Raw genomic sequence first — 12,048 nt, 5'->3', positions numbered from 1 at the left:
GAAGTGGAAAGACCCACCAGAAAAAAATAGGGCAAATGTTTCTCACCTGAATGATTTCTCTCTTGAATTCTATTTGCTTGGCAATATTTTTATTTGTGGATTTTTAAATCATAATTTTTGTGCATGTGATTTCCAATAAAGCAGGTAATCAAACTTTCCTGCCAATCTAAGTGACCTGTAAAATACAATTACCTAGAATCATCATGAAAACAAAGGCAAAGCAATTTTTTCACACATAACTGGCTATCCCAGAAGAAATTTTTTTTTGAAAAATCAAAAGGTTTAAATAAAAATTTCTCAGTGTCAATGCCTATTTCAGCAATGACACCTGCTTTATTGTGTTAGATCCATATAGTGACTGACTTCATATAGATAGATAGATAGATAGATAGATAGATAGATAGATAGATAGATAGATAGATAGATATTACCAGCATGACTATAGCTCAGTTTTGCCTTCTGTGCTAGGAATGAGAAAGACATATGTATGACCTCCTAATAATGAGTAAGAAAAAACATCAGCATTTCTAGAGTCATTATCAGTGACATAGCAGAAAATCATATTACCTACCTGGCCCACAATGCTACTGCAAAAACCCAGATATGTAAGCACTTCAATTCATTCAGAAATGTTCTTTTCCCTATTTCGGACTTGAGAACGGCATGTGATGGTGATTTTTAGTTTTATCCTGTATTTTCATTTGAAAATGTGTACTTATGTTCTCAAAATTTTAACTTCTTATCCAGAGAGGTCTCCTTAATATTTAATATTCTACCTTGTTCAGTTACTGGAAAATAATTCATTTATTTATTACTTAGCTTGGGCTGAATTTTTCTCAACTGTGAAATTATCCATTAAACAATCATATTACTAATATGCAAAAAGTTCTTATTTCAATTACCAAAGCGAATGCAACCTACGATTATTAAGAATACTGCTTTGCATATCAGTCATTGCTTATTTCTGAATATAATCAAGTGCCACAGGCTAGATTAGAAGCTTAAGGATAAGTTGTGTATGTGTATGTATGCGTGTGTGTGATTTACAATATAAAAGTAATCAAACCTTAGCACCAATCTAGGTGATTGGGAAATGTAATTGCCAGTAGTTATCATTAAAACAAAGACACAGCAATTTCCTGTATTCATAATTGAATATTTCAGAAGCAAATTTTGGAAGAGTTCTCAGAAAATGTATTTCAAATTAATGTTAACCTGATTGTTTCACTTGTCATGTCTCAGTTGCTAACACAGAGTAAGTGGCACACTTGAGTGATGTAGTTAAACAGTGGCAAGTAAGAGGCTATTGTCAGAAAAATCACAGAACTTTGAGGTTGGCACTGAGTAATTTATTACAGTTTGAATCTTTATGCAAACACAACCAAACCTGAACCCCCTGCAGCTATTCCTCTAATAGAGGTTTTGTACCACTTGGTTTCTCTTTCCATATGCTGAATCCTACAAAAATCAACTGTTTCTATTCTAGGGCTCTGTTACCCTGGACACCTAGGTCTAAGGGTTTTCGGGATTTATCCATCAAAGCTACTACTTCCTGAACCAAAAGCAGCAGTAACAGGTAACTTAGCAGCTCTGTACGTGGTGCATGCTGATGTCTATGTGCTTATAGGAATGAGGGTTCAAGGAATGGCACCCCAGGGGACACAGGGTTATCAATTTCAGGAAAGGAGAAAGAACATAAATGTTTCCATTTCAGACATTGGCTGTCTTCCGAAAAGGCCTTTTCTTCTATCTACATTCTTATTTTCCTACATTTGGAGACTGGGGGGTGGTTCTGGGTTCTGAGCATTATGCTTGTTGGGTAGGTGCTCTGCTGCTTGAGCCATGTCCTCACTCTATTTTGTCTCGTTTGTCTGTAATCCTCCTAACTGTGGCTTCCTGATGTAGCTAGAACCATAGGCACATACCTTTATACTCATAATATTGGTTGAAAAAGGGTCTCTCTACCTTTTGGGCTTGGACTAGCATCAAACTGGGGTTTTCCACATCTCTGCCTCATAGATAGCTGAAAATAGAGGCATAAGAAGTCCTTATCAAGCTACTCATTTTGAAAGTGCCAATTCATGTCACTTCCCACTGTCTTCTCTAAACTGAAGTAATCACTCTCTTTTTCCCTACATATTCTTCCACAGAGTTCATTTGGGCAAATTGGGATGCAGTTTTCTCTGTGCTTGTCTATGTCTGCCACTATTGATGGGAAAGCTTCTTCATTTGTCTTCCCAGTCCACACACTCAGAACCACATCTGAAACCTGGAACATATTCAATATAAATGCTTGATAAATTAAGGCCCAAACTCAGGATCAAATTCAGTACGTGATGGAAGGAGGATTTCTGAGTGTTGGACTTATTTCTCCATCTAAAGACTGAACTAATAAGCAAGTTCTTCATCCCTCAAAGACGAAAAGTCATCTTGCACCAAGCACTTATTAACTACCAGCCCATGAGTAGTCCATGTAAAAATCCTATGATGTACTTTTACTATTAGCACTTTTTATTTACAAATGGGAAAATTAAGGCTCAAGAAATTAAGTGATTTAACCCAAGATATGCAGCTGGTCAAAGATGGAGCTAGAATTCAAAGTCAGTGATTTCAGAACTTCAGAGTTAGAAGGAATCCTAGAATCACCATCCTCACTTAACCATTTTGAAGGTGAGACTTTTCACTTACAGCCTGACAAACAGTAAGTTCTTGAAAATGATGATAAATTAGTTGATGGAGTCCCTTTTCTTTTCTTTTTTTTCTTTCCCTTCCCTTTCCTTCCCTTTCCTTCCCTTCCCTTCCCTTCCTTCCCTTCCCTTCCTCCTCCCTCACCCCCCTTCTCCCTCCCATTCTTCTTCTCTCTCTCTCCCTCCCTTCCCTCTCTCCCCCACTTCCTTCCTTCCTTCCTTTGATCCAAAACTAGAACTTGAACTTGGCACCAGACATTTTTACTCATTGGCTAGTTCTACCAAATGAGCCACAACTCCAACCCAAATGGACTCCCTTAATTTCTCAGATTCTGGTCTTTGCCTGAGAGAACCCAGCTGCCACAAAAGATAAAAGCTCTATTCTTGCCTGCCCAACACCTCTCACAGGTGTGAATTGCTTATGTCATCTGAATTATTCATGACCCACACAATGCCAGTGTGGTTACAAAGAACCACAATTCCATCTTTCTCAAGACAAAGTACCTGATTAATTGGTGAACTAGCCAATATAAGCTCACAGATCAGATCGATTCACAAGAAATAATATATCTGTGCCCATGTTCTGAATCTCACTTTGCATGCAATTTCCCTGCTCCCCACAGGATTATAAATTGCAGTACTTAAAGTAGGAAAGAGAATCATCATAAGTATCCTTACCCTACTTTCAAAGCAACTGCCAACATCTTAAGCTTATACTGTGCTGCTGTAAACCAATGTATTTTTTTTTCCAACAGTGAATTAGGATTTTCAATCAGGTTTCTTAAGCCTTATCAACATCTGAAAATTCTGATGCCTCAGCATCTGTCATTTATGCCACAAGTAAATCACATGATGGTTTAGTTTCCTTGTCCCTTCCTCTAAATTCTTCCTTCCTTTTGTCACCTCTCTTCCCCCACCAGTTCATTGAGTAGGGAATTTTCTGAGATAGATAAGTATACGCCAATGTATTTTGAATTCAGTGTTAGTCAACAAAAATGAATTGAAGAGCAGAAGCAACAGTGGTTTGAGGGTACTAAAAATAAGCTGTAACATTTGCTGAGTTCTCAGAATTAAAACCACAAGTGGTCAACTTGTTGCTGCTGTTAATAAGATGTTGAATGTTCGACCCCAATGGCTGCTTTGACCAGCAACTTGAACTATATTGAACACCTAATAACATTTTAATTATTATTATTATTATTATTATTATTGCTGTTGTTGTTCTTGTTGTTGTTGTTAAACAGTGACCAAAAACAGAAGTGTTATTTCCCTGGAACTCAACCCTGCCAGAAAAGATAGCAGGTGGTTTTCAAGTAGCCACCTTGTGCCACATAACAATTGCACCTTAGTCAAATTTACATTGTCACACATCTATAGACAAGGTCCCCTTAAAGCCCAGTTTGCTGTGTCATGTCATTTAAATGCTATTTCTTCCTTGAAGTTTAATTTTTGGAAAATAATAAAAAGAAAACAATAGAACATAATACAATCATCATATATTAAGCATTTCTATTAGGACTTCAAGACCTTACCTGACCCCTTGAATACCATATCTGCTACCCCTGCAGGGCTTTGCTATTAAAGTTTTCAGTGACCAGGAAGGTAGAGGAATTCTGCCTAATGCATCATTCTGATTAGAAACCTGTCATACTCAGAAACTGGTGGGGTCCCTTCTATTCATCCTTACTCCTTCAGATTCATTTTTAATATTTTTTTTCTCAAATTAGACTGGCTCATCAACCATAGAAAAGCTGAAAGCAGCCCTGCTTTGGCTCAGCCACACTTAAAAGGGAAAACAAATGCATGCCTTGAAAGTAAAATTACAGAGTATTGTAAGGAAATGTCTAAGGAGCCACGTAGGAAAACCTCACACAGAGATACGCGCGTGTACACACACACACACACACACTTGTAAACGTGCCAAGAGTCAAAAGGCTAGGCTGGACCTCCCTTCTCCTAACCCACTTCAATCAGGACCAGAAAGGCAGGCGCAATCTCATTATTGCTATCTGAAACCCCATGCCCCGAGCGAGTAGTCTCCACGGAGCTAATTTCTGAAACAAACAAAGAAAACCAAGTCTGCAAGAAGCTAGGGTTTGCTTTCCCTCTGCTTTGGATTTAGGGATCCAGGGTAACAGGCGAAGGGCACCACCCAATTTCGGGGCGCCCAGTTTTGCCCTGACCTTCTCCACCCCGCCAGGCTCAGCGCCAGCTGCGCCTGAAAAGTGCAGACCTACCCTGCTCGCCCCGCGGCGCCCCGGGGCGCCCCGAACCCCAGAACCCCCTCCCGAGGGCGCCACCGCTCCCCCACCTCTGCGCTGTCAGATGTCAGGCGCGGGGGTGCGGTGGACCCCGAAGTGCAGGCAAACCAAACAAGTGTCACACCGGACGCCTGTCCCCACCCTCCCACACCCGCTCCCAGCCCGCGTGCGGGATGGCCACAGGTAGGCTCTCTCCATCCCGGGGAGCCAGACCCGGGATGGCAACAGCCGCGGCGCCGGACGGGCTGCAAACTCACCCGAGGACACGGAGGAGCCGGACAGGCTGGAGTTGCTGGACGCGGCCATCTCCGTGCGCCCCGCGCGCGTCGCTGATCGCTCAGCCTCGGTGCGGGCGCCGCGGCCACTGCCCTCGCCCGGCTGCAGCTCGCAGCCTCCGCGGCCCCCAGCCCATGGCAAAGTCCTGGGGACGCGCCGAAAGCACCAGCCTCCCGGACTCTGCCTGCACTTCCTGCTCCGCCAGATGACGCGCTACTGCCGCCGCTATTTATTTGTGGTTTCCGTCCCTCTCCGCTCCTTTGCACGCTTTTCTCCGGGTGTCTGGGGGTAGGTGGGGAGCCCCCGGGGGGCTGCCCGGGTTGCCTGAGGGTGGCTCCAGCCCAGCCCCACGGCCGCCCGCACTCCTCAGTGCGCGGCTGGGACCCCGGGTACCCCGGGGAGATTCTGAGCCGCCCCACCAAGATCCCTGCACCCTCCCCAGAATTCCCGCCTCCTCGGCGGCACTTGGAACTGTGGGGGGCAAAGGCGGCTGGAGACAGACAGACAGAGCGACCTCCCCCTTCTCGCCCCCCCACACCCCGCTCCAACTCCGCTCCCGCGCACACAAAGGAAGGAGGGGAGAAGCGGGAGCTGGGGGGCGGAGGTGGGGGGGGGGGACTGCTTCAGCTGCCACGGGTTTGACAGCTCGGGAGACCAGGGAGGTGGAAGGGGAGGCTGCCGACTGCCCAGGCGGGGATACGCTGGCCTGGGAAAAGGGTCCCGAGATGCTAAGAAGACCATTGGAGGGTCGAGGGACCGAGCCTAGTTGTCAGGATCGAATGGTGTTCCTAGATTTTCCCGAGTATGGAGAGGGTTGCGGGGGTTAGGGGAGAGATGAGGCACGGGCCGCGCCCCACTCGCCTCTGGAGACCAGAGACAGCAGGGGTGGGGCAGCCAGAGAGCAAAGGCTACACCAGGAAATACAAGTAAGCCGTGCTAGGGAGAAAGAGTTCGTGGAGGCCAGGGAGGCTGAGAGGTGCTCCCCCTCCAAATTGTCCTTTGTTGCTGGAGAGCGAGCTGGTGACCTCTGTCCCACACAAGGTGATTTGCTGAAAAACCCTGGATGACAAAATTGAGCTATGCTTAAGCCATGGACAGTGCCCAACAATTCCCTATGGGTTTCCGATTCGGGCCTTCAAAGAGATAGAGATGTTCTAAAGGTGGCATCAGGCCGGCACAAAGCAGGATGTCAAAGAGACAGGTTCTTCTTTGCCCGTGTCTTGCAAAAGGAGCCTCACAAAAGGCAGCAGGTGCCGCTGTTCACCTTTCAGCCTAAGAAACCTCTCAGGTGTGGGAGAAAAAGGGACTGGAATACTAGGTGTGAACCTTTCTCCTGTATTTAAACCTAAATGAATTTCACTGGAAGGAAATATCATGTAGATATTTTTTTTTCTTAAGTCAGTTTCACGCTCCCAGCAGGGTAATCGGTTCTTTCAATGCTTGAAGCAACAGAAAACTGTGAAATCTGAACAGAAATTGTTAGATCAAAGGAAAAAGCAAACGTTAAAGAGATGAAAGTACTCTCATTATATATAGCAAAATGGAAAGTGTTCACATTGAGGGTAGTTCAATTTGGGAAAACATGGTTAAAAGGATATAGTCCATTTAAAAATTATCAGGAATGACCCAGGAGTCACAGCAGGCACTGTGGGATTCACATCCATCAAGCACCTAACACAGAGTGAATAATAAATGCTAAATAATCACAATGTGCACTCAAGTCACATTTTCTAGTTGATTTAAACTGTTTTCTTTTTAATTTCCTCCAGGATGCCATCCTTGTGTGACTTCCCAATAAGGATTTCAAGAAAAAATAATAATATGCTAGGCACAGTGGCTCATACCTGTAATCCTAGCTACTAAGGAAGCTGAGATCTAAGGATCTGGTTCAAAACCAGCCCAGGCACAAAAGGACCTGAGACTCTTATTTCCAATTAACCTCTAGAAAACAGGAGGTGGGGCTGTGGCTCAAGGATAGGGCAGTAGCCTTGAGGGGAAGAGCTCAGGGACAGCATCCAGGCCTAGAGGTAGGGCGGTGGCCTTGAGCTGAAGACTAAGGACAGCACCCAGGCACAGAGTTTAAGCCCTATGACCCCACCCTAGCCAATAAAAAAAGAAAGAAAGAAAGAAAGAAAAGAAAAGAAAAGAAAGAAAGAAAGAAAGACAAAAAATTATATGTCTTGCTAAAGACTTTAATGCTTATGAGGACTCTTGAATCATACTAGATTGTGTCCTCCTGGCTCTCATTGGTTTGGGCCTCAAACCAGCCCTGCCTGGTACAAGAAAATCCAGCATGTACCATGTCCTCTACCTCCACTAGTTTTTCTTCTGTGTTTGCAAGGTAGCCTGAACACAGCCTCATCTGAGACTCTCCAGAGACAGGCACCCATCATGCCTTTGACATCTCTGTCAGGATGGAACTTCCTTTTCCCCAGAGTTGTTTGGGTAGAAGGCAGCATTTTACTTGTTTAACTAGTAATCTATGAGTATTCCTTCAGATCTTCATATGGCTGTGTCAACTAACAAGATTGTGACAGTATGGTCTTTGAAGAAGATATCACTGATCCATCTGGTCCTGTCACTTGATAATGAGGAGACCTTGAGCAAAGAAGACTCCCTGTGCCTCAGTTTCTCCAGCTGCAGCAAAGTATTGATAATGTAGATTACACATGATAACATATACATGGCCACAATGTAATTGCAAGAAATAACTTATAGTCCATGAATGGTTATAAATTGTTCACTTGATGGATGGAAGATAAGTTTGAACAATGTTATTTCCTTCTTTGTGCCTGGGGATAACTAATCACAGAGACTTCTACTGAAGAAAGATTTCATCTTTAACCCAAAGGTTTTTTTTCAATTGTCTTAAATTGAACCATAGGCAGTGGACTGACTTACTTTTTCTGCAGTTTGGACAATAATATTGTAAACAAAATAGGAATAGATTGCTCTTATTATCCCAAACTGATAGCTTATTATGAAGGTATCAATTCCATACCACCCTGTGCTGTACAACAGTAGAAGATGAAGATGTATACAGCAAGGGCCAACCTATAGTAGATGACAGATGGTAACACAGAAGCCCATTATTTAGAACAAACATGAAGTTCCAGAATATGAACTGAAATTTCAAAGTTGATGGATCGTTTGGGTTGTTAAAATTTAACCCGTGGAGAAAACTCTGCAGGCACAGCTAGTTGTTCCCAAACATCTTTCTGCCATTCATCGGCCTAGGGGTTCACAGCTCTCACAAAATATTTCCAGGTCATAAGTTATCAGGCAGGGGTTGAAACAAAATGCTAACCCCATTACTATAGGCTGAGAGACCTGCTGGGGGACCTTCCAAAATATTTCTCCATATATATATCACTGAGATTAGTTCATGTATTTTATTCATTCCTGTGGGATTTGTTTTGTTTTGTGGGTTTTTGTTGTTTTATTTTTGATTGGTGTGCTGGTACTGTTTTAATTCAGGGCCTGGGCATTGTCCCTTAGCTTTTTTAAAAGCCCAAGATTGATACCATTTGATCCATAGCTCCATAGCTTTTGGGTTAATTGGAGATAAAAGCCTCAATGATATTGGTGTGCAGACTGGCTTTGTACCAGGATCCTCAAATCTCAGCCTCCTGAGTAGCTAAGATTACAGGTATGATCCACCAATGCCCAGTGGAAAGTGACTTTTTCTCCTTTTGCCCTGAGCCTCTTAGCACTAGAAGCACAGATCTCCACCTGGCCCCTTCTTGCTTCTCATCCTACCTGTGATGTAAGTTCACCTTTCTGAAAGAACCTTTTTGGTGAAACTTCTTGTATTCCAAGCCAGAGGACAGCTAGCTTTCTAATAAGTAATTCCAGTCCTTCTGATTCCCATTGGCAGTTCTCTGCTCTGTCTTTTTGTTGCTGTTTTGCTAGTTTTGTGCAGTGGCTGGACTGAAGGGCATGAGTACTAGCCCTATGCCACAACTCCCAAATATTTTGTGTGTTTAATTGGAGGTAAAGTCTTATGGGCTTTCCTGTCTAGGTTGGCTTCAAACCACGATCCTCACATTTCCACCTCCCAGGTATGAGCAAGAAGAATAGCCAAGGATGCACACATGTAAAGCACAAAAGGTAGTTGATGGTACTGTTGGCTCCTGCTTTTAATTCTAGTTACACAGGAGGTTGAGATATGAGGATCACCGTTCAAAGCCAGACTGTTCAGCAAAGTCCCTGAACACTTGTCTTCAATTAACTACCCCAAAGCTGCAAGTAGAATTTGTGGTTCAAGTGGTAGAGTGCCAGCCCCTGAGTTAAAAAAGCCAAATGAGAGTGTGAGGCCTTGAGTGCAAGCCAAAAATACGAGAATCAATCAATAAATAAATAATAAAGGAAGTTAATAGACAGATAGGCCTCTTAGCAGTTCGGGACACTATCTTTACTGTGAACCTAGAGAACTGAAATGGAGAAAACAGAAGAATAAGATTTTGATGGAGCAAATATGCGTCATTGCCACCCTGTCCCCTGCCCCCATCATCTCCTGTGTCTGTTGCAACTCAGGTAAATTCATTGTTTACAAGGTAGCTCTTCTGTAACTGTAATCTGTTTATTTTGTTTTAGTGTTCCTGTGAAGTTTAAAAGCAGACAAGAATACACCTCAGGGTGAAAGTGTGGTGGTGCTTAGAGCTGTACGCTCTTTTCAGGCACTCTGGGGTGTTTCTTAGTGAAGGTCATTCTCTTCCCTTGTGCTCACCACGGAATGAAATATTCTGTATTTTCAAGACTAATCCAATGTTGAGCATTCACAGGAGAATAGTGAAATTATCTGTCAAGTAGCTTTAAATATTTTATGGCAGTTACTGTACTGTAGCCTGAAAGATACCCTCTTGGCCATTCATTTCTCAACTGTCAAGATTCTCTTTGTCATTTGGAGAACTATTTCCCTTTGCAGATCAAGCCCTATTTCCAATAAAGATGCCCAGATCTGTTTGAGGGAAAAAGGCTTGAGGAGAACCAGAGGCAGAAACTGAAAATCTGCTTTCCTGGGAAGATGAGCAGACAGTCGGGATGTGATGAGCCAGGAGCCCAGGTACTATAGCTTCTGGAACAAAGAGGAGTGGCATACCTGGGGTGCAGACAAAGGGAGGGCGCCTCAGCTACCCAATTCCCAGTGCACACCGTCTGCTGCTGAGGACCCCTAGTGGCAACACACAAAACTGCAGCACATATATTTCTGCATTTTGTCTTACACCATTTCTTCCAAGGCCACCTAGCTTGGGAGGAACGCGCGCGCGCGCGCAGGCACACACACACACACACACACACACACACACACACACACACACACACACACACACACACACACACACACACTCCTTAGCTACAATATCTATAATGAGAGACATAAATGGTAGAAATGATATTCTTTTTCTCTGTTTTATTGTGCCTGCAATCGGAGCTTAAATTCTGGAATCTAGCTCTCATTTTCTTTTTTTCCCTCAAGGCTGGTACTCTGCTTGAGCCATTGAGCCACACCTCTACTTCTGGCTTTTTGGTAATTAATTGGAGCTAGGTGCCTTAAGGACTTTATTTTCCTTGCTGACTTCAAACCATGATCAATGAGATTTCAGCCTCCTAAGTAGCTAGGATTGCGAGCATGAGCTACCAGCCTCTGGCATAGCTTTTCTTTAAAAACACAACAAAAACAACAAAAATAAGCAGCAACAACAAAATAAAATTCCAGAGTTCAGAAAGTAGTTGAATGTATGTTCTGCATAAATTTTGCCTTTTGGCTTTTTTTTTTTTTTTTTTTGCTGACATTAAAGATTGCAAAACTCTTTTCTTTTTCTTCGCTTGCTATCCTAAGAGAAATCTTGAGTAAACTAAAGTGAAGAGAAGTTTAAATCTGCTTTGGGCAAAAATGTGAAGTGAGATTATTTTTCATGCCTTTGGCTGGAGGGGGAAAGATTAATCTGGGCTTAATGGTTTTTAACTACCAAAATGTGCTTTTATAAAGGCATCTAAGAGCTTATTCTCCTCTAACTGTTTATTTGTGCATTGGTATTGGATTCAGCAATGCTTCTCCAGCCTTACCATATGTCAGACAGAATGCTCTGTCCTGAAAATGCAGATATGAGGTAAGTGTTCTTTTCTATAGGAACTATGGGAAAGATCCTTCATCTGTGCTGGTCATGTTTGTCTTTCTGTTTTTCTCTCCTTCATTTTTTTCCCTTCCTTCCTTTGTTTTATTAAATCTCCACAATCAAGTCTTAAAGATTATTTCTGTATAACTAACATTTTCTTGATCATAAGTTTTCCAAGCAGATATGTCTGCGAGTATAGGCTACACAGAAGAGAATGATCCCATAAGATTAATAGAAAACTCCCATCTCCAGTGATATTGCAGCTGTTGGAATGTTGCAGTACAATCCACTATTCATGTGATATTGGTAGAAGAAAACTTCCAGATAATGGCACAGCAAAGGCAATTAGGTAACAAAAGTGACTGTTGCAGGTTTATGTAACATACCATGTAAATGTTATCAGAGTTTATAGTATACTCCTACATAAAGAAATAAAGTTGATGGTAGAACTTTCTGGTCTGTTAATGGGCAGCAGGATATATCTAAAGTTTGTCAAGTCTCTTGATTGTTTCAAGAGGCCAAGTCTAGGGATTGACCCAGACAGGGTGGATTCATGTGAGCACACGCTGGCATCTTCTTATAATAGGGAAATCACCTGTGACAATTTCTCAGAACACATCCTACTCCAAAGTACATGACTTCTGAGAATATTCTTGACCCTCAACCCCAGAAAATCTGAATCAATATTTTTCTTTTTTTCCTCTG

General features: G+C 42.8%; 1 protein-coding gene across 1 annotated transcript in view; it reads right to left on the bottom strand.

Annotated features, from left to right (window-relative positions):
• The window catches only part of LOC150063127 (uncharacterized), a 223,307-nt gene extending 217,342 nt beyond the window's left edge, over positions 1 to 5,965 (bottom strand). Inside the window, exons 1-2 of the mRNA XM_090332215.1 lie at positions 5,925 to 5,965; positions 5,206 to 5,815 (exon numbers count right to left, since the gene is read on the bottom strand). Of these exons, the coding sequence (XP_090188341.1) occupies positions 5,206 to 5,815; positions 5,925 to 5,965 (651 nt within the window). The remainder of the gene's footprint in view (positions 1 to 5,205; positions 5,816 to 5,924) is intronic.
• Positions 5,966 to 12,048: the final 6,083 nt, after the last annotated feature.

Source organism: Megascapheus bottae, chromosome 5 (genome assembly GCF_031878675.1).
Source record: "Megascapheus bottae isolate mThoBot1 chromosome 5, mThoBot2.hap1, whole genome shotgun sequence".
In the NCBI taxonomy this organism is placed as follows: Eukaryota; Metazoa; Chordata; class Mammalia; order Rodentia; family Geomyidae; genus Megascapheus; species Megascapheus bottae.
The sequence above is the reverse complement of the archived record's forward strand: the minus strand, read 5'-3'. Positions and strand labels throughout refer to the sequence as shown.